Raw genomic sequence first — 24,266 nt, 5'->3', positions numbered from 1 at the left:
GAAAATTGTCATCTGGCCAAAAAAAAAAAAGAAAAGGGGCAGACAAACTGAACAGAGTGAATGGTCATCTGGGATACAAGTTATCTTGCAGATTTCACCGTGGAGAGGCTGAATGACAAATTTTGTCTTTTCCTCACAAAAATAAAACATTCCTCAGTGATTTGGACAATGGATGATAGCAAGAAATGAAGATGAAATATTTTTGAAGAACTTTGCAAATGCAATTGCAAAGTACTGCACTCAATTGATTTTAAAAATATATATATTATTTACTTACCATCGTCTAGCCTCTTATTATCACCAGTTCCTTTTACGGCCTGTAGATGTAAAAATATGGTTTTTTAAGCAAATAGAACATGGTTCATACTCTTTCCAAAGTAAAAAAAAATAAATAATAATAATAATAATAATATGTACAGGAATGATGAAAAATGTCTACTCAACGATGAAAATTCAGAATAAGTTTTCATCGTTTTCATGAATTTCACAATTAATTCTACAATCGGTGAAAATTCCAGAATCAAATCAATTGAAGCTCAGACATCTTGTTCACTACAAAAAAAAAAATTATAAACTTTCTTTTTGATATATATGTATATTTTTTCACTTCAATTACCATAGGTATGGAACCCCGTAACTACACCTGTCGCACCCACCTAAGGTTGGCTCTGCATCCACTTATAAATTTTGAGTTTGAAATGCTAGTTTATAAATGATATATAATTTTTGAAACAATTAAGTTCTAACGGTCTTTAAAAAAGCATATAATAGTTGTTTAACATATAAATAAATATAATGTAATATTAATAATTAATATAATCTATATATATAGAATTGATTTCTGTATGTCTGTCTGTGTGTGTGTGTTCTCTATACAAATCTACAATTTTAGATCGATCGTCACCAAATTTTACATATATACCAAATAGGACCCGACTTGAACAACGATAGGCTACTTTAAAAGTTCGTCAGAGCAGGGAAAATGCCCCAAATGGGCAAAAAACTGTCGGGCAACAATGGTTTTTGGGCCTCAACAATCACTATCCGAACGTTTACTTTGGTTACTGTGGTTCCCTATCAATCGTGTAAGACGTGCATATGCCTTTACAATGGTTTGTCATTTCTTCAACGCTGTCAGTATGTGTATAATATTTATGCCTTTATAATGGTTTGCCACATTTTCAATTCTACCTATAATGAGGTTTTTTGAATGACGTCATAATCATTATCAGCATCGCTTTGAGGGTCAGGAAAAGGGTAATCCTCATAGAAATCAGTGTTAAAATTGCCGATTTTAATGTAGAAATGTGGAAATTTGGTGGGGTAATGTCTCCGTATTGTCTTTTAATTTTCAACTGCATAAATTCATATAGTTTAGGTTGTTTTAAAATTAATTATGGGCCTGTATAAAATACATCGAAAAAAATCCACAGCTTCAATTAAGCATTTTTGAAGCAGAAACAGGCAGAGATGGATAACTTGAAGTTCAAAGGCGGGTGGTGGGGGGGGGGGGGGGGAGAATCAAAATACCTAGCACCCTTTAAAAAAAGAGAAAAAAAAAAAATATATATATATATATATATATTTTTTTTTTTTACGTTTCTTTTTAAATCTAGATTTGTTTCTTTCATGAAGTCGCGCAGGAAGTCGCCATATTGGTTAACTTCGACACGGTTTGCATGTCCCTCAAAGAAAGAGGGAGATATCACATGACCAAACAGCCTCACTAAGAAAACCCGGGCAGCGCCGGGTATTATAGCTAGTATAACATATAAATGAAACTACATAGTTGTTTAACATATAAATGAAATCTGAACCAGTATTGAACAAAACTCAATAAAAAAAGATAAATAAAAATGGACATAGTCATTCACATAAGGTGATCATATGACCTATATTTCCCAGGACATTCCTGATTTTCAAAGAATTATTTGTATTTTCCCCAACTTCTTTAAAAAAAAATGCCCTATTAGTTCTCGTATTTTCAACAGAGAGCCCACTTGAATTTTGATTCTTCGCTTAGATCAAGTATTAAAATTATATATATATATATTTTCCAACTTATAAATTATATTATATGTAATATATATATATATATATATATAATGTTTCGGATAATGTCTCTTGCAAGCATGAAGCAATTTTAAGGACAATGCAGATTTTACAGAACAGCTATTTTACAAACAGCGATTTGACGAAACACGCTAAACCGGGAGTGACTTCTCACATACAAGAGCTCTCAAAAAACCAAGATATCTCTAAAACTCAACAAAACTGCTCATAGTTCCATCCTGGTGGTTCCGTTATATAGGAAAAAGAAACCTTCCAGAATAATCTCCTTGATTCTCACCATATTGTTACACTTCTCTCTTGGTACTATGACATTGCCAAATCATCAGAGTCGTCGCCAGACTCTCGAAGTTCGTTACTTTGGACAGATTTACAAAGAAATACTTTAATGGCCCTAAAATCCACTTAAATCTCCTGCTTCAATAAGAGTACGCTGATATAAATCACAATTAAAATCATTTGATTTATTAAAAAATCATTGATTTGAATCACGAAATTTAAATTCCATTTTTTCTCTATTTCACTTTAATGACCTCATGTGGTATCTTAGAGGAGATATATAATAGAGTAGGTGAGTCTATTCCTTTCTTTCACGCAGCATGTCCACATGACACCACGTGACTGTCGTGAGAGGAGTTGCAGTGGTTGGCCATCTCTAATTTTGTGCTTGTTATTTTTCTTTTTCATTTCTTTTCTGTTTGATGGTTTTAGAATTGCTTTTCTTAAAGGAGTTCTGCGACCCCCGCCGCCCCGAGAAATTGGTAATTTTTTTAATCATAACTTGAATTCAACAAGTTTGAAGTTAGGGCTTCCCAAGAAATTCAGCGAATGTTAGATAAGCTATAAGCTTTTTCCCCCTTTCTATCTTTTAGAAAATTTCCTTACTATCTAGTTTTTGTTCATCAGACGATCACCAACTTTAAAAAATATTTATCTACTTTCCAAAATTTTTCTTCAGCCTAAAAATTTGAAAAAAATTATTAAAAATACTGTGAAAATTACATATTTACTTTATGAAGAAATTATGTACAACACAATACAGGAAAAATACTAGTTATTAGGCTAATTATTAATAGCCTTATAAATTAAGGCAGATATTAAAAATATGCAAGAACTAAAGAGTTTTCTTGCCAGAAAACATGAGCCTTGACCTTTCTTCACAAATGCAAGTTTTATTACCTTATATCCAAAAACAAAAATATGTATGATAATACACTATCTACCAATAAGTATTTGAACACCTATGCAAATGACGATGTCTGCGGTCCTGAGATACGTCACGCCCTCCGCCGGTATATATCGTGTAGGAAACAACATCGGCATTAGTCGCATGCAAGATGCCGCGCAGTTCGGAGCTCTCTGATTTCGAGAAAGGTATAATTATCGGGTATCATAAAAATGACCAATCCTTAAGGGACATATCTAGCGAGCTGAAGTACCCAAAATCGACAGTGGCCTATGTGATTAAGAAGTGGAAGGTGAGCTGTGATTGTCGGAATTTGCCCCAAGTCGGCAGACCAACGAAACTGGTTGATAGAGACCGACGGGTGCTGTCCAGAGAAATTCGGAAGAACCTCACCCAACCGATGGCCCTCATCCGCGAGGAGTTTCAACAGGCATCAGGGAGTATTGTTTCAATGAATACTATCCGTAAGGAAGCACATCTGATTGGTTTTCATGGTCGTGCTGCTGCCCATAGCCTTTGATCACAAAGTCCAACCGCGTTGCTCGGTTAATGTGGTGCAAAGCACATCACATCACATCACAATTGGACTGTAGATCAGTGGAAACGGGTTGTTTGGAGCGACGAATCAAGGTTCACCCTCTACCGTTCGAATGGCAGGGTCTGGGTCTGGCGTCTGCCTGGAGAACGTCTCCTGCCAGAATGCATTGTGCCAACAGTCAAGTTCGGCGGAGGTGGAATTATGGTCTGGGGGTGTTTCTCCTGGTATGGACTGGGACCCTTGGTCCCCATTCATGGTAAGCTCAACGCCGATGCCTACTGCACTATTTTCGATGACAATGTGCTTCCTACGTTGTGGCAGTTTTACGGGGTGGACCCCTGTTTCTTCCAGGATGACAATGCCTGCTGTCATACTGCGAGGTTAACCAAGGCTTGGTATGGTGCCAATGGGGTTCATCGAATGGACTGGCCTGCCCAGAGCCCAGACCTGAACCCTATCGAGAACCTCTGGAACGAGTTGGATCACCGAATTAAGGGGTGCCCTACCCGTCCAAAATCGGTGAAGGAACTGACATGTCTTCTCCAAGCCGAGTGGAAGAAAATACCACTAGCCGTCACACAAGGACTTGTGGAAAGTATGCCCAGGAGGGTTCATGCTGTAATTGCCTCTCGTGGAGGCTCTACCAACTATTGATTTTGAATAAAGTTAGTTTTTCTTTTCTATCACAGGTGTCCAAATACTTATTGGTAGATAGTGTAGATGCCTGTGAAACGATAGGAGTACTCCTTTGTGACTTGTTTCAGAATAGCCATAAGCACACCATGCAGGTACCATTTTTACAATTACTTCAAGCCAAAAAGAAAAATAGGGCAGAGAAAAAATAGGGTTTCCCCTCTCTCTAACCTTATACCTTTATAAAACTTATTACTTAAAACTTTTTTTTTATTACTCTTTCTAACCTTATTAAGTGTGGTACGCATGTTATTGAAATGTGGTAAAGTTCTTGACCCCAAACCCAAAGCAGAATATGGAGAAATCTGTGACGTACGTTGCAGAACAATTTGGGATTATAAGAAAGGTGTAGAAGAGATGCTGTTTTAAGAATTTTTACTTTAGAACATTTCCAGTCAGTCAAGGTCTCATTGCAGAACAATGCAAAACATTTTGCCTTAGGGGTTCTTGATTAACACTAGAACCACGGCACTTTTGGTATACCTAGAACTGCGGACTGGGTCAAATTGACCCAAACTGTGGAGAAACAGTGTTTCATAGCGAAAACAGGAATTTATTTTCGGTTTTCCTGAATTTTTCCCTCCTTTTATTCAATGTTGTTTAATTGTATATTCATAATGGAAAACTATATTTGTAAAATGGGCTTCAAAATTAGCTAAAAATTGCTGCAATGTTGTAAAAATAAGACTTAGTATACATTATTTACACTGTTGAGTACAAAAACTTTTTTCAGTAATCCCATAATGTGACAAAGATGTAAAATAAGTGTATGAAATTAAGTATGAGAATGTCTATAATATGATTCTGTCAAATAAGTATTGATTTCTTACTGATATCAGGAGGGGAATTTATGATGAGCAGTAGAGAAATTTTTTTTTTCATTATTCTTACACATTCACCTCATGTTGAAGTTGCACAACCCATGCAAAAATTGACAGTTTTGTTTCCACATTTTGATGTTGCCTGACATCAGACTCGTTTACTTATTTGTTTGTTTTTATTTATTTTTGCTTATGGCTAACGAACAGTTACATGATCAAGAGCACAGAGACATTTTCTCGTCCGCAAGAGCAACAAGTATGATGAACCCAGTTCTTCAATAAAAAATAAAATTTTAGAGAAACTGTGTTCGAAAAATAGTTCTGGCCTCCTGTACTGCTCTATACAAAATACAGATTTTTTTTTACACTGAGAGCTAAGATGGTGTAGAAAATGTGGACAGGCCACTGGACGGGCTTAACCGAACATTTTCTGGTCATTTGATCAGCTACAACTACAGCAAACTTTGTTAAATTGTAGCGTGAAATTATTTCTGGAAGCTTTTTGGGAGAACTACTTTCGATATTGTGCTGAGTAATGAAACATTTTTTCCCTTCATAAATTTTCATTGCGGCATCATTGTTTTCTCGTAGCAGTGTTTCATGAAACTGTAGTGTCACTGTATTGTGTCAGATAATATAGTCTCACAGCCCCTACTTACTTTTTGGCTTTTAGCATTTGAGCCAGCTTCAGTGTAGTAAAAAAAAAATGTCGGCTGAGCCATTTCTGCCCTTGTTCTCAAATGGCTTGATCAGTTGCATTACTATGTGCTCTGAAAGAAAGAGAGATTGGTTGGACGCTGATCCTTCCCAAGGTTTGGAAATCCTTTCAAAATGTATTCGGAGTGCAAGCCAGAATTTTATTCTTTTTCTCTGACATAATTTCCCTACAGAAATTTGAGCTACATGTTTTTTCTAGAGAAAAATATGCATTCTTAATGATTAACAAGATTTGTTTTACTTTAAAAAAAGCAGTTAATTTTAATCGAAAAAATCTGATTTAAATTTAAAAAATTGATTTTTTTAAATCATGATTTTTTCCATGCCCTGGCTTCAATGCAATGGTGCTCCATCCTTATGCCTTTAGTCATTTTTTTTGGATACTATAGCAATAATTGGTTGAGCTTTGCTTGTCTTTGGCATCATTTCTGGAAACAATTGGCAACTGTCCCGTATTTGAGATCCCAATTTCCAGTTCCGGGAAATATCGTCAGCCAACATATATGCAACTGACATTCATTATCTAATCAATTGAAATATTTTGAAGTAATATCTAAAGCACAGTGTTTTGCTGATGCAGGTTCTGTTTTGAACATTGTCCCATAATTCATCGTTGCTCTACTAATTTTTGTCTTCGTGGAAAATAGTTCAAAGTGGAGGGGAGACAAAAATTGATCGAAGAAATTCACACAAAAATTATTTTTCAAGAACCTTTCATGACGTGAAAATGAACTAATTTTTTCAAGGACTGTACAAACCCTGTAGAACAACAAGAATCCATGCATAAACACTTTTCCCTCCTTCCAGCAATACTGTCACAAATCTGGAGAAGATAACTTCTAAAACAGTTTTTTAATGCATGGAAAACTGATTTCATTAAGCACCAGCATCTCATCCCTGCCTAAGATAATAGGAATGGACGTTTTGGTGTATGAGAAAAAAAAATTAAGTGAAAGCAGGGATTTTTCCCAGTGTTTAACCTAGGTAATAGCAACATTAACTCTAGAAGCACAGTCTGAGACATTTTGACCTTTTTTTCGATTTCCTCATGCGTTATCTCAACATACGATAGAATGTTGAAGCTGGTATTTTTTTGACTTAAAATACTTCAGGATATACTGTGACAAATATTTATATTTTGCTAATTATTAAAATAAATAATCATAGAAATACCTAGAATGGCCAATGGGGTGTCATTTTGACCCAGATAAGAAAAATGACCAATTTTCAGGTAAATATTTGAAGCAAAACTGAAGGTTTGTACCAAACCAAACAGATATAGTCGATGCTCAATTTTACTAGCTTCTAATTAATGAACTGCATGTTTTTACGAGCTTAGCCTCCAGATCCCAAACAATATACTATTAGAAATGAATTACCTTTTGGGTTTGATAATACGATTGAATAATCGACGTTTGGGTGTACCCAAAATTCCAAGAAGGAGCATGGCTATATGCGTTTCGGAACTATATGAAGTTCCTTCATCAGTAGCAGAAACAAAGAAGAAAGAAAATATTGAAAAAACTCCTTATAGCAGGAGTTACTCGCTGTTGTAGACAAGAGTCAAGTTCAAAATGAACCGGCAACAAAAGAGTAGAGTAAGATCATGGAAAAAAGAAAAATGGCGGAGCCAATCACAACCAATCACGTGATAGTGATGCTGATGGAGAAGAATAATTATTGTAGAAACTGTTGCCAGATTTTTGAGAAGGGTGGTGTGCTAGATAGGTCGTTGACCAACTGGTTTATGTTTTTGTTGATGTGGAATGATTCGAAGAAATCCAAGTCAGACGGTGAGGGACATTTTTGGATGAATTTGGACATTTGTATTTTGCAAACTGTTTGCTGTTTCTCTACCCTCTCACAACCTCTCTGCGCATCCTCTGGCACAAAAGTATGCCTCGTTCTACACATACGTGAAGTGAGCCATTAATATCTGCTCTTCGCAGACATTACTCGATGCTGAACTGAATATACTTAGAGCAATAGCAGTCGATCATGGCTAACGTAGCTCTCTCATTGATAATCTACACAGCAAACTGATTAAAAACACTTCCAAAACCAAGCCTAAACCTGAATACAAAAACTCAATCATTTTGCCTTTCTTCCCAAAAACGCATCGCTAAAATCCTTCGAAAATACAATTTTTAAGTGGTTTACACCCCCGTCAATAAACTTCGTTTCTCTCAACTAAAAGATCCCATTGACACACTCAACAACTGGGGCATCTACAGCATTTCATGCCAATGCAGATTATCATATACATAGGCCAAACTAAACGTGCCCTAAAATACTGTTTAAATGAGCATAGAACATACGTAAGCAACCAAGACTTTAACCGCTCATCCATAGCCCAACACTGCTGGTCCTTTGACCATAAATTTGACTTCTCTTCTGCCAAAATCACCCAAAAATGTCCCTCACCGTCTGACTTGGATTTCTTCGAATCATTCCACATCAACAAAAACACACCAGTTGGTCAACGACCTATCTAGCACACCACCCTTCTCAAAAATCTGGCAACAGTTTCTACAATAATTATTCTTCTCCATCAGCATCACTATCGCGTTCTCGGTTGCGATTGGCTCCGCCATTTTTCTTTTTTCCATCCTCTTACTCTACTCTTTTGTTGCCGGTTCATTTTGAATTTGACTCGTCTACAACAGCGAGTAACTCCCACTATAAGGAGTTTTTTCAATATTTCCTTTCTTCTTTGTTTCTGCTACTGATGAAGGAACTTCATATAGTTCCGAAACGCATATAGCTGTGTTCCTTTTTGGAATTTTGGGTACACCCAAATGTAGATTATTCAATCGCAATATACTATTCCCTTCTTCTTTGCCATTTAAGAACTAATTATTAAGAGTCCACACGGTTTGTAAAAACAATCGTTAACTGTATGTAGCTTGTATCCAGACTTTTGCTAAAAGCGGGTCCAACTGTATGCATATAGTGTTCAATTAAAAAAAAAATCAAATTTTCAATTCTTACTTTGTATTTATCATGCCATTTGTCCAGCATCTCTTTGCATGCATGATAAGCATCAATTTTTTCCCTGAAATAAAATTAAAAAAAGGTTAAGCAATGCTCATAAAATTCGAATATGTATTCACACAACTCAAATAGATTCTGATATCAAAAGAATTAGAGTAATAATAATAATATACAAATACAAATACAACACCACAACAGGCAAATTGCCCAACGAGGTGCTGACTTAAGAACATCATGGATCCCCGAGCCATTTTTTGGAGGCCCTACCCACTACTGCTACACCACACATGCAACCCCCTTCCCGCGGAACCCCCCAACGAACCCCAACGAATCGGTACATGCGGGAATGTGCGTGTACGTGTAGTGCAACCTGACGTAAAGTTTGTTTCTGTGTAATGCTTGTTATGTGTAGTGCTGTCATCTGCCCCTCAGTTTTTCTAACTATGAGTGAAGTGTTATGGTTGAATGATTTACCAATTTTGTAGAATAAGAATCAGAGATATTTTCAGGCGGATCTAAATTCTGAAATACAAAACAGCACACAAACAAACAAAAAAGATATTTGTAATTCAAACCAAAGCAGGGATTTTCCTCTAATGGAAGTAAAATAGTAGTTCCCCCGGAAAGCGTGAAACTGTTCTAACCATTGCCGCCAATCAGAGCAAAGTCACCAATTATTGCTGAACAGAGGATAAATTACCAGTCATTACTGCCACATACCCAAAGGAAAATCTAGCGACTTTTCCCATGACTTACCATATTTACTCACATATCAAATGATTTTATAGATCAAAATTAGGAAAAGCAGATTTATTAATGCAGCTCCTTATTTTGTTTATCAACAGATAATAAGCATTAAATGCACATATTAAGGCGAACAACCATGTTTTCTTGGCACTATCATCTTTCATCAAAAGTTTAGCCATAACTCGCCCTTTTTTCACTCTCATTCCACAAAGCATCCTCTGATCCGTCACGTACATTGTGCATTTGAAATGCAGCAGAGTGGCAGCTTGTCGCAAAAAATTCTGGGTGGGGTGGGGGCAAATTCACATTTGCATTATAGTATGATACGGAAAGGGACCCGATTTCCACATTGGCAAATTACCCATTTGCCTGGATCTCATTCTTTTGGGGCCAAAGAATTTGAACATATAATCCATTCACTGATTAACCAAATACAGTCAAACTTGGTTAATTTGAAGTCCAAAGTGTTATATCAGACCTCGGGAAATATAAATGCAATTATCTAGATTTAACCAGGCTCCTAGTGGTCCAATACACATTTAAAGAAATGATGACTCGTGAAATAATCACGTGACTGTAAAATTTTAATATTTAATCAAACAAAAAAATCATGAAAACAGTCACCATTTCACACACAAATATCAAATTATTAAAATAATTATCGATGCAAAATTTCAAGTAGCATAGGAAGAAACAATATATTGTATAAATTTAAAATTCAGGTGTCATAAATCTGAATTGGATGTTGGAATTTTTTTGGCATTAAAGAGGGGAAAATCTCATCAACACTAGAACCGTTGCACTTTTGGCATACCTAGAACTGCGGAGTGGATCAAATTGACCCAAACTGTGAAAAAACAGTGTTTCATAGCAAAAACAGGAATTTCTTTTTGGTTCCTGTGTTTTTCCCTACTCTTATTCAATGTTGTTTAATTGCGTATTCGTAACGGAAAAATATATTAGTTTATGAATATAAAATGGGCTTCAAAATTAGCTGAAAAATGATGTAATTCAGTAAAAATAAGATGATATAAGTATTGATTTCTTACTGATAAGTGGAATTAATGATGAGCAGTTACATGATCAAGAGCGCACAAACCTTTCCTTTGGCGCAAGGGCAACACGTATGATGAACACAGCTCTTCAATAAGATTTTAGAGGAACAGCGTTCGAAAAATAGTTCTGGCCTTCTGTACTGCTCTATGCAAAATCCAAGAATATTTTTATAGTGAGATCTAGGATGTTGTAGAAAACGTTTGTGATGTCACTTTCACCGAATACTTTCTGGGCATTTGACTGCTACAACTACGATTGTTATACTTTTTGGGCTACTACTGCCAATATCGACTGCCAGATGAAACATGCTGAGTAATGAAAAACTTATATCGTTCTTTCCTTGATAAATTGACATTATGGCATCATTGTTTTCCAGTAGTGATGTTTCATACAACTGTAGTTCCACTATATTTATTGCGTTGGATAATATAGCTCTTCGATTTCGTCTCTACTAAGCTCGTATTTTTTGGCTTTTAGCATTTGAGCCAGCTTCAGTGTAGTTAAAAATAGGTGTCAGTTGAGGCATTTCTGGCCTTGTTCTCAAATGGCTTGATCAGTTGCATCACTATGTGCTCTGAAAGAGAGAGATTCATTGGACGCAGATACTTTACAAGGTTTGGAAATCCGTGCAAAAAGTATTTGGTGCAAACCAGAATTATTTTTCTGTGACATCATTTTCCTACAGAAATTCCAACTATATGTTTTTTCTAGAGTTAAGCTCTCACTCTCCCAAAATCTTTCAGTCCCGTTAGAATACCAGGTATTCAAGTTTACAAAGGAAAAAAAAATATTTAGCTCTACTTGCCTATCCATTGAAAAAAAGATAATCTCCTCGGACAATAAATTGGCCTTGACCTTAAAAGACCTTTATTCTTCACTATCTTCATTTAGAAATACTTTTTAGAAAGAGTAACCCTTTCCCAGAAAATTATACACCCATTTTTTTCCTATAGAATAATACGTTGGGTCAAAATGACCCAAACTGCAGTTCTAGGTATAAGTGCTTATAGCTCTGAAACACGAAATGTGAAGATGATAAAATTTTCATGAATTAATATTCATATAATATCATGAAAAGTCACAAAAAATTTTTTAAACACCTGCATCTAAGTTTTAGACATAAATGAAAACAAAGTTTGATTTGGGTCAAATTGACCCACTCTGCGATTCTAATGTTAAATGCTAAATTACCTTATTGCTCTAAATAGTTTCCCAATTTTATCTGTTTCCCATATCTCCATATTACAACTTAAAATGTGGTAAGAACCTCCTTCCTACCATTTCCTCCATCCCCTTTGTCTTGGATGCTCCCAACGTCCGAAGGAAAATTACCATGTAAACAAATTCTAAGTACTACTTCATCTTTTTTTTCCAACTTGATTCTTAACTTGCACTAATCAATCCGCCTTGAATTTTTCAAAAATTTCAAAAAAGTAAAGTTTTAAGGGGCACCAACCCCCTTTTTAACATTAGTAGTCTGGTTTAAAAAGAAAATCCTTCTATTGGGTAATAAGGATTACATAGATACAAATTAGTATTAACGTCATTGGTCAGGTTCACCCCTATGATCTTTGATGCTTATATGGGAGGAAACATTTTTTTCTGTGGGGGTTTGTACAAAAAAAAGAAGAGAAAATTTAAAAAAAGAGCGTGAGCAAAGAAAGAGTCAGAAACGACACATATTCCCAGGAAGGAATGCGTAAAAAATAGATGAAATAAAACCATAAAGTCAATTGCCTGCAGGTGGCAATACAATCGTGAAGGGATAGGTTTCAATATTAGGGAGAGAGAGAATACAGAGGGGCTATTACGCAATCTTTTAAGCGGCCCTTCAAGTAAGTGGCCATAAAATTAAGGTGGTGATGATGGAGGCAAAAGAGGTATAGTGCATGTTCTGTACATTTAAATGGCTAAAGCAGGGCTCCCACTCAAAAAATGAGAAAAAGTAGGAAAACGCAGTAGGATGGGGGAGGGTAACCCCCTTAGACAACATAATCATAGCATAATGGAAAAAAATTCCTAAAAAAAAAATTTTTTTCAAAAAAAAATTTTTTTTAGGAATTTTTTTCCATCATGCTATGATTATGTAAAATTTTTTAATTTGCAAAAAAAATTTTTTAATAATTTAATAAAAAAATTAATTTTGAATTAACTTTTTTTCCCCCTTAGCACTATTTCAGTCTAGCCAAAACAAAATGACAAATGACTTGGTTACAAAACCAATTTTTGGCCAAAACAGTGCACTAGCAATCACAGATAATTCTTTGCTGTCTCTCCTCATATACATTACATTCTTTTTTGGAGTCTTCCAAAGTGAAGAGCATGTCAACTCTCTTCGACAAGGCACAGTAAATTTCGAAGACGTAAGTTTTTTAAGAATGAGGCGCCTTTGAGACCACTTTCGAAGGCACAATGCAAAATGTGTAAATTACAAGATCCAATGTAAATAAGGCAAGGTGACCAGATAGTTTTACTGCATTGTTCATCATTTTTAAATTATACTGTTTTGTTCACATTTTACTGTTCAATGCCAGTGTAATCATTTTTGACAAATGAAGCACTTGTAATGCAGCATTGTAAATATTGTTTATGCCTCTTCATGCCTTAAAAATACAGAAGACAACTGAATGCTATTGGGTAGCATCAGAATCACCAAACCTAGAATACGCCTATGTATCCAACTGCTTTGAAATGCAAACTGTTGTTTCACTTATTTGCACCATAATTTTGAATGATGAAAGTTACTGTCCGAGACCATGAAGTAATAAATACAAAATCATTTTTCCATCCAGACAGAAGTTTTAATGACTACTATACTTGTTGAACCCTCAAACTAAGCAAATGAAAAATTAATCAATCAAATGGTCCACATACACCCCCCCTCCTCCAAATTACCTTAAAATGATACAATTTCTGCTTTGGCAGAATCATTAATTGCATTCGCCAACATAGTTTCCTGCTCAATTAAAATCAATTACACAAATTTTGTCAATAGGATTTGGTAAAAAAATAAGAAAAGTAGGACAAAAACTAGAAAGTAGGACAAAAGTAGGACATTTTACCAAAAAGTAAGAAAAGTAGGGCGAGTGGGAGCCCTGGGCTAAAGGCTTTTTCCCTTTTCTCTTTATTATATTGAATACGAAATTTGAACTCTCCCACTTCATATGATAGCGATAGCTATTGATGCCATAGCAAAAGTCACTGAAAAAAGTTCAATTACCCAAAATTTGAATAATCCAATAAATTTACCGCAATTGCAACTTAGGCATCAATATTCACATAGGATAATAATTATTAAAATTTAATCATCACAATAATCATGATTCGGGAATCAGTTCCCCAAATTTTAATAATTGAATTTACTGTGTCACATTTGTATTTTCTGATACTTTCCTTACTCTTAAAATTACAATAGAAGTTTCAGATTTTGAATGTATATTTTTATATATAGAATAAACACTGTTTCCAATTTTTTATTTTGTACTAAATGTATATATTATTTGTACTTCACATCTTATTTTTCAAGTATGATTATGAAGCAGGTACTATAATTAAGACAATGCTTGTCCAAAACCCCGCCAAATCTGCCAGAACACTTTTCTTTTGAAAAGACATTATATTGAAGGTAGAGAGTCACAGTTACGATCATTGCATTATTGTGAAACTCAACATAAATATAATTTTTCATTAGATATTACGTTATTGTTTTTTTTATATTTACATCATTATAATGTTTATTAAATGCAAATTGTTCCATTTTGACTTTATTTTTTTTCTTTTTAAATGATACTTTTTATTCCACATTCTCAATTTTGAATTTAAGAAATTAATTTTAAATGAAGAAAAATATCAGAACAACATGAGGCCACTATGTAGCACCTAAACATGACTAACAGAATATAATTTCACAAAAACTGATTATGCCTATATGATGATAAAAGACTTCAAGACACCAAAATTTTTGTTAAATTTCAATTGTTGCTCTTATGAAGCTAAAAATATTTCGTTGAATAAACGCAAACTATATATACAATTCTTTCACATGGTAGACAGCAGTTAGAAAACACTGGAAGAGGAAGGCTTATCAAAAGACAGTCTTCAACACATTTTTTTATTTTAGTGTCCCATAAGTTATGCATCAATTTAAATAATATTTCAAAATTTTGTAGCGATAGGCCAACTTGGGCACAGATAGGGCAGCTAAATTAGTTAAGTGTTATCGAATATTAAGCGGCACGGCTGTGTTTGATTATTACACAAGTTTAATTTTATTCTATAATCATATCTATTGAATTTTTCTAATTTTCATGTAACATTTTTATCTCATTCTTGTATCTTTCATGTTTCAGTAAATCAAACATTTAACGTCAGATTTTAAACGTAATCCCATAGCTTGATAACCTGAGAGAGAGATATCAGTTATACTAACCTTTACATATACTGTTTAATTTTAAAATTTTATTATATTTAATGTAATTAATATAATATTAAGTTTATTATTTGATTATAGAAATTACTTCATCAAATTGTAAAGTTTTTCACTTTTAAAGAAGAGGTTTTGAACAGTGCGCTAAAAATCATGGTGACCCATACTGTCCAAAACCTTGCCAACCCTGGATTTAGTATACAAAGGGAGCATTTTCAAAGAAAGAAGTCTTATTTTATTATCAAATGTCTACCATGAAACCTGGGTTTATCTTCAGGACTGGCTTGATTGTTTTTGTCACACCACAGTCATTTCCTGCACATGAGGGCTAATTAGACTGGAACCTACAATTTATTGATTCTATTACGGTATTTGTCTTGAAGGATTTGTTGTATAACAACCTGACTGCTTGTAGAATTTTTCCAAACCAAATTTGCTCATATAAAAACCATGATTTCTTTCCTTCCAACTATGGATTACTCAAAACATTCGAAAAAAAAAAACTAATTAAACAAAAAATGTTAACATTAAATTAGAAAACTAAAGGGAAGTTCGTGAAAGTTTGAATTATCCAAGTTGAACTCTATTTTTGACTGCAGTTGCAAGGGAAACCCCCACTTTTTTTATTTGCCCAGGGCTGTCTGCAGTCAAAATCAGGTACTGAATATGGGTAATCTATCATTTTCGTCAATCAAATTATTTTCCACATCATCTGCATATCTATACAGTGCTGAAACAATAATGTTCTATCAAGGCAACAACATAATTTGCGCAGTGAGCCAAACCCAGTGTTTCTTAACCGCTCTCAATTTTCTAGGATAACATGAAACTGGAAATAGAATTCTACTGAAATAATACGGAAGTGAGCATAGATTACACAAGTTCACGAACTGAAGGATGTACCTACACAAGATAGGTATTAAGCTACTGAAAGAGGTAACATCTGAAAAGGAAAAATAAGTCGTAAATTTTGGGATGTATTGCTAATTGAGAGTCAATAATGGTTGAAATTTTCTTAATTAGATTTAAAATTCTAACCATTGAAAAAAAAAACCTGATTTTGTAAGTAATATTAAATACAATATATAGTTAAATTTTATTGTCAATATCACGACAAAAAAATTTTCAATCACCAGTTTTTCATATTTGAATAAACTGCATAATTAAAATTTGCAATCAATCATTTGAAATTAACAATAATTTTATTTTTAATTAAAAACACCAATTTTATTTATAATTGTGATAAATTTTAAGAAAATCTATATTCAGCTGCCGAATATTTGGTACTTGGCTAAATCACTATTTGCCCTAGCCTAGTTTTGATGCATGTTTCACAATACATGTTTTGATGGACAGTCAAGTAAATAATAAATAACAAAAAGAGACATCACACAATAATTAAGTACAAAACCAAAATACAAACAAAAATGCCAAAGTTGTTCCATAAAAACGTGCACAACTCACTTCTTATCAGATTCAGTGAAAATTTCGAACACATATTTGACTCTTTCTATGACCTTTGACGGCTTTTTATCTGGAAAAAAATAAAATACACATTAACATGACAAAACAAGTTTCACATTTGCCATAAAAAGTTATGATGTGTAGAAAAATTATTTATACATCTAAAAAATAGTTTGGTAATAATATTCAACATGATACCAAGGTGTAACAATATTCTGTGCAGCAGAGAAAATATCAACAGATAAAGAGGCGCACCAAATTTATGATGTTGGCATTTCTTCCGAATCAGCATTATTAGAACTGCCAGAAAATGCACTCACAAGCATTTACTCAATGAACAAGAAAATTCTGATTATGTAATAAAACTTAGCAATGAAAAAATTATCAGTTAAAAAAACCAGAGAAAACCAACTTCAGCCAACCAATACTGCACGATAACAGACATCCATAAGTGGATACAGGCTCCTCTAACAGAAAGGGGGGAGAGAAAGACAAATCACAGAAAGTATGCATAGTAAAGGGTGTAAATGTTCACCACTACTCTCCCGCCTGTGCCAATAATACAATTTTTTCCACTTTATTGGAGGGGTTGCTCTCCCTCCACTCGGTATCTACCTATGCAGATATCTATCGGCTTTCGTGATGGGAAGACAGCTAAGAAACCATGATTTTCAGTGGTAAAATTGAGCTATGAAACTTGTTGGTAAAAAATTTGATAGTTATCCGACTTTTATCAGATCAATTCATAAACAATTGTGACCTCCTTTCTTATTTCATGACTTGACTTCCGTGACCTTTTTCCCTTGATTTTGCTATGACTTTTCTATGATGGTAGCCACACAGTGTATTAGGCCCAGTCCACATCAGTTCATATAACTGGGGGGGGGGGGGGAGAGAACATATTTTCTATAGGATACAGATAGAAATTTAAACAGTCTGAGACAATTTTTCCGCAGCGTTGGTATCATATCATATGCAGTGAAACCTCGCTTGATAATTCGACTACCCCAGTAACTTAGCATCTATTATTCAAACGGTTGGAACAATACTAAAATTCCATGGGGAAAAAATCTCTCCAACTTGACACTGGATGAGAACAAATCTTGCTTAAGTCAACTACGATTTATATATACTTGCATTATCAAATCTTATTTTCAGAAATCGCCCATGTGTTGATCAGTTTGAAAAATCTTAACACAACGAATGCCCCCAAAGCAGAATGTGCCAAAATCTACGACGTACGTCGCAGAACAATTAGCGCTATTGCAGAACAATTTGGAAGTATTTTAAGAAAAAGTGCAAAAAAACATTATTACATGTATGGGGATTTTTACCGCAGAACATTTCCAGTCAGCTGAGGGCTCGTCGCAGAACAGTGCTAAACATTCTGCTTTGGGGATGAATGGGAAAATGATAATTTCTCCCATTATTCCTCAGTTTGGAACCTTAAAACACTACTGTTTACCTATGAAAGCCACAGATAGATGCGAATGATTTCTGAAAGTTTTGAGCAAGAGATGGTCGAGAAAGCTAGATTGAAATGTTTTAAGTGTGAGGGAGAAAAGTTATTTTGGGCAAAATTTAACTGCTCATGCACAAATAACATTTTCAGGCATTCGAAACGTGCTTTTTCTACAAATTTGGGATTATTTTCAATACGAAATCTTTTCAAAGAAAGTTACAGATCAGAATATTTTATGAACTGGTAGATGATGGAATACAGAATTGTTCAACAATATACAGGCACATACAAATACAAAGACCACAACAGTCAAATTCCAATGAGATAGCTGAAAAAAAGATGTCCATAAAAAAATATGGATGTCAAATACATCAACCCAACATAAAAACATATATCATCAAAGAAAGAACTAATAGTTAATACTATACAAATACAATGGCACAACAGGCAAAATGCCTAACGAGGTGGCTGAGAAAAAGATGACCATAACAAATATGGATGTCACATATTTAAAAAATACAGCAACCCAATTAAAAACACAATCACAAAAATTATAAACAATATATACACTGTATATAGTGTTTATAACAATATATATAATACACTGCTCATAAAAATATTATGGTTGTCTTATTCTAAGAATGGATAGGTTCTTGATTTATCATACTTTTTAAACATGCTGATTGTGTTAGAATTCACCCCCCCCCCTAAAGGTAAGCCATTCCATCTATTAATAACCATATTAGAGGAAAAACTCCCTGCGATACTACAACCTGCAATTGTCCCTTACTAAATGACACAGGCGTCCTCTTGTCGAATCGGTTGTGTGTGAGAGAGAGAGAGAGAGAGAGATTGATGGTATATAAATAACTCATGGTCCACCCTATCCACCCCGTTGAAAATTTTAAAAACTTCGATCATGTCGTTCCCCTATCCCGACACACACACCTGTATTCCTTCAATGTAAGCATATTCAAAAGATCAAGTTTTTTTTCAAAGCTCAAGCCTTGTGTGCCAGCCAGAGCACACGCAGCTCTTCTCTGCACCCCTTCAACCAAGTCTATGTCCCTCTGTACAGGCATGGTATCCAAAACCTTACGGCATATTCTAGTGCAAGATGAGCTACATAAGCATACACAAACAATTTTCAAAGATAGTTAAAGATGAAAAATGAAATAAAACCTCGCTAACTTGACATCCACTTTAGAGTTGACATGTTTTTCTATCTCCTCAGGGAGGTCAAGTTATTGAGATTCACTGTAGTATGTAATGATAACATCAATATACAGGTGGAGAGAAATGATTTACTCACCTTTACCATCTTTCTTTTCCACATGAGCGATCAATTTCTTCATAAAAGGAATGTAGTGGTTTTGAATTGAAGACAAAATCTCTTCTTGGTCCTAAAAGAAAATACACGAATCGAATCCTTAACACATGATCACGACAGTCAAGGAAACATAAATCTTCCTTTAAAAAAAATTGTGATTAAGAAAGAGGTAAGAAATTTTTTTTTTCAACAATTTCTACTTAAAATTTCAGAGAATTCACCATTTACTTTTCTAAGAACAGGTTTGGAAGTGGATTTGACACAGCTAGCAAAGTAATGCAGTCACAATGAAAAATAACGGAGGCATGCTTCTTGATAATTCAGGTCTTTCCATGCAAGTGACGTTTGTTTGATTATTCCTTCCATAACCTGTTACCGTTTTTTTTTCTGCTGGCTATTATTACTATTTCCTTCGTCTTTTAGGTTGCCATCCTTTGGTTTTTACTGTTAAGTGATGTCACTCCATGGAGGGTGCTGGTTATAATATACTTCTGTATTATAGTGTTGTTTGCATGATTTGAAACCACTGAAGCTTTTTTCCCCTTCCTTTCTTGTACAGTATATAGGCTGCCATTTAAGTTTTCTACAATGGAGTATTTTACCTTTGATTTTCATGTTTGATTATTTCGTTTTGGATATCATTGCTTCTTGGGTTGTATGCCTTCAATATTTCCATTTTTATTACTCTTTTGCTTACTAACCATTATAGCTGGAGTCCCCAAAGCAGAACATGCCAAAATGTACGACGTACGTCGCAGAACAACAGTGCTGTTGCAGAACAATCTGGAAGAATTTTAAGAAAAGTGTAGAAAAATGCTATTATGTATATGCAAATTTTTACCGCAGAACATTTTAAGTCAGCTGAGGGCTCGTTGCAGAACACCACAAAATATTCTGCTTTGGGGGCTGGAGTTTCAATCCCGTAATATTTTTATCAACTGAACCCAGAGAGACTGGTGCTCTGATCGTTGAGAATATTTATTTTCCATCAGGAGCTGTTGTATTATTCAAAAGATATGTTTAATTTTTTTTTTTTTACACACACACACTGGAGTATATACATATTCCCAAATCATATTATTGTTTATTTTATACAATGAAACCCCTCTTTCGCGGACACTCATGGGACAAAAAAAAATTTTTTTGCAAAAGAAGGGTGACAGCAGAGGTGGTTCCTGTATTAATCAAATTATACAGGGTGAATCCGACCTATTCTGTCAAATGAAAGGGGGTGAAAGAAATGCCTACATGCATCATGAACCATCCCACTAACCCTGTCCTATCTTAAACCATTTTTGAGTAATGGTGTATAATCTATTATGGGGGAAATATGTCAAGTCTGAAAAAAACCTGAATTTGTGAAGTTTCTGGGAGACTTATACGCAAACTAATCGTACATTTGGAAGGAGCAGAAAAAATGCTATACTGTGACACTAATTTCATCGAAATATCTAGTTTTAATGGTGAGCAAAAAACATTGAAAGATTCAAAATTAAATTATCGCTAATTCTGCAAACACCCTTCTAGCTACAATCAGCCAAATTTGTCAAAACCTTGTCCATTCCACCAGCTTCCAAAAGAGCTTACAATAAACCACATCAGTTTTCAGATCCAGGAGAAGTATAGTCTTTTGTTTGCAATATATCACTGAAATCAGTGCTAGCAAAGTAGATATTTGACAAAAATTCGAAATTGGTGGTTACAGATTTTGGCAACAATTTGATTCTCCACAAAAAATCCTACAAGGTGACAATACCTCTATCTACAAGATATTGAATTCATATTTAATGTTGAGCTACAAACGCTGAGAGATTGGTGAAGTGAAAAATCAAATTGTTGCCAAAATCTACTAAAATTACATTGACGAATGCAGATTTCTGTGATGGACTGCAAACGACTAAATTTCTCCTGAACTAGATGACCAATTAGGTTTACTGTAAGCTCTTTCAAAAGCTGATGGAATGGACAAGTTTTTTGGCAAATTTGACCAATTGTAGCTAGAAGGGTGTTAAAAATTTGGTGAAAATTTGATTTAGTACTTGACTACTTGGTTATGACTTTCCATCATTACAGATAAATGTATTTAATCAAAGCATTGAATTCATTTGCATGAGCACGAACTCCAATTTTACGTTTTTAACTGTATTTGAGACATCAATTTCTTTTCACTTAGCGATAGAGAGCGACCATTATACTAGAGCTGGCCACAGTAAATAGTGAGTGAAGAATAATGTAACATTTAGGTGCACAATCAGCAACACATGATCAATCAGCATGATTTCAGATTCTGAACGGACATAAGAGGTGCCAAACATTAACTTCATGCCAAAATGTCCTTCAAAATTAACCAAATATATAAAAAAGTTGATCAAATATTTAAACTTTTGCTGCTATCTAATGAACATAATTGGAAATACAATTTCAACTATTGGTGTCCTTACAGGAGTTTATTCCAATGAAACGAATGATGAAAATGGTGTCAGTGACAGTAAAACAGGGGTTCGAAATACATTTAAATTCAAATAGGCTTTTTGCCGGGATATTTTTATTTGGCTGTAAAACAAAGATGGCCGCATCTAAGGGGTGACAGTTAACAGGGTTTTTACTGTATACGCTACTGCTTCATTTCTAATCTTGGATAAGAGGAAATGATAAAAGAGATTTTAAATGAGATAATTAAAATCTTCTGTAAGTGGGATTGAGTCAAATTGAGCGATTATTTTTGTCACGAACTAATTACCTTGGCGCTTTGGCCTTTTTCAGGATTTTTCATCGTGAAAATAATGTTTTTCAAGCCACCCCACTATCCTAGTCTATTTAGGGCACCATTTTCATTTCTTACTGTCACCATTGTTGTTGTTATTACCAGCGTTTTAGGTCTCGTTATCGTGTTCGTCATCATTGAAATATATCGAGCAATAGGCAGAAGCCCTGTTTGGCATCATGCATCCTTTGCTTGTGAATTTTTTATGGGTCAGTGAATCCAGCGTGGCCAGTGCTTTCTCTTCATTGGTTTCAGAATTTCTCCTTGCGATGTTCTAGCTTGCAAAAAAAGAATTTTATTTTTATCAGGCATCTTGATTTTCACGATGCTAAAGATTTTTTAACAGGCAAAATAACCTTAAATTGCCAATGAGCATAAACTTTGTCAAAAACTGGAAATTGCAAAATCTGACGAAACTCCACTTATGGAATCTCAAGCCCCAATCTGTATCCGATATATCTAGTCTAGAATATTTTATTTTTACTATTGATACCTTATGATGTTTTGTTTGTTATTGTTTCCATAATCTTTTCGCTGCAACTGCTGTAGTATAATCATCTTTTGAGGGTTTTTCGTTAGCAAGAGAGACAACCAAAAGAATGACTCCATTTCACTCTTGGTGACTTCTTGTCATTCTTCTAGATTTTTTTTCTCGCCAAAGGAAAAAAAAAAACTCCAACACATCGCCAACTACAGATTATACCAAAGCTCTGTGGTCGGCAACCTGTTATGGCTGTGGGTCAAAATCAACCAAAATGTGTGTGTATTAAGATGTTTCGGGTATATACTTTATATACCGGAATATAATTACGTTATTTTCGGAACTAAGGTGGGTCACTTGAAATTATGAAATGGGTCACTCTGTCATAAGTTGCTGAGGCCAGCTATAACTGTTTCCCTCGTTGTACATGGGGATGAGAAAAATACAATTACAAATAAAAAGCAAAATAAAGCAAATGACGAATCCACAATGCAAAACCACAGCGAACAGTGGTGAGAGCAAGTGAGCCTTTGTGGACTCACCTTTATAGTGGGAATCGCATCCATAAATCCCATGTGACTTGTAAGAAAAGATACAATATCGGTGGAATTGTGCATAACAAAAAAATTAACAAAATTTAATATCGAAGCATGAAAAAGCACAACAAAGGCAACCGAATCTGATTTTGAAACTCTTTAGGAGCAATACTTTAGACCACTGCTTTCGAAGGGCCTTCTTAAGAGTATTATGGGGCCCCCGGGCCAATTGATTTTTCTGAGGCCCTACCAAACAAATTCTCGAAAATTTCAACCAGATCTCATTTTTGTGAGGCCCCTCTTCACTTGAGGTGCCCGGGTGGGCCCAACTGTCCACAGGAAGGGGGAAGGGTGACAGTCCCCCCCCCCCCAGGGGCAAACCTTATTTATAGACAGAAATTTCCCTGTGAAAGGGTCCCCACCCCCTGAGTGGGGGGAACCTTGCCAAATTCCACCATGCAGTTTAAATTTAAATGATTCCTTAATATAAAATATCATTATATAAAAGACTACTTCACTAGAATGAAAGAAATCAACTCTACTGGATCGAAGGTGAAAATTGATTAAATAAATAAACTACACAAAAACATGGAGTAAAATATAAAGAAGTAATTTATATTTCTCTACTTACTTTATCCATTTTTTTGATAAATTTTGATTCCTACTAAATTAAATTCAAATTCCAGTTTAGTGATGATGCTAAAATAGCGTTAGTGAGGATCCATAATTTCACACACGCGCATGCGCGAACAACAAAAGGCGGTCAGATATCTTCGGTGCGCGTTGCCACTCAAACGAAATTTCAAAAAATTTTAATAATAAAATTAAAATTTTATTTAATTATAATTATATGAAATTATAATTAAAAAATAATATAAATAATAAAATGAAAAACTAATAATATAGAGAAAAAAGAGAGATGTATTTTTGTTTTAGAGATATTCATGCATTTTTCCCATAATGAGTAAACTCACCATATTT

General features: G+C 34.6%; 1 protein-coding gene across 2 annotated transcripts in view; it reads right to left on the bottom strand.

Moving 5' to 3' along the window:
- Positions 1-24,052, bottom strand: part of LOC149089128 (uncharacterized) — a 29,684-nt gene extending 5,632 nt beyond the window's left edge. For both annotated transcript variants that reach the window (XM_089237290.1, XM_089237284.1), the window contains exons 1-5: positions 23,917-24,052; positions 19,487-19,577; positions 16,713-16,782; positions 9,017-9,080; positions 278-317 (exon numbers count right to left, since the gene is read on the bottom strand). In XM_089237290.1, the coding sequence (XP_089093416.1) occupies positions 278-317; positions 9,017-9,080; positions 16,713-16,782; positions 19,487-19,577; positions 23,917-23,925 (274 nt within the window). In that variant the 5' untranslated portion in view covers positions 23,926-24,052. The remainder of the gene's footprint in view (positions 1-277; positions 318-9,016; positions 9,081-16,712; positions 16,783-19,486; positions 19,578-23,916) is intronic.
- Positions 24,053-24,266: the final 214 nt, after the last annotated feature.

The sequence above is a fragment of the Pholcus phalangioides genome, unplaced genomic scaffold, assembly GCF_987345545.1.
Source record: "Pholcus phalangioides strain wild (caught in Gottingen) unplaced genomic scaffold, Ppha-v1.0 ptg000002l_1, whole genome shotgun sequence".
Classification (NCBI taxonomy): Eukaryota; Metazoa; Arthropoda; class Arachnida; order Araneae; family Pholcidae; genus Pholcus; species Pholcus phalangioides.
The sequence above is the reverse complement of the archived record's forward strand: the minus strand, read 5'-3'. Positions and strand labels throughout refer to the sequence as shown.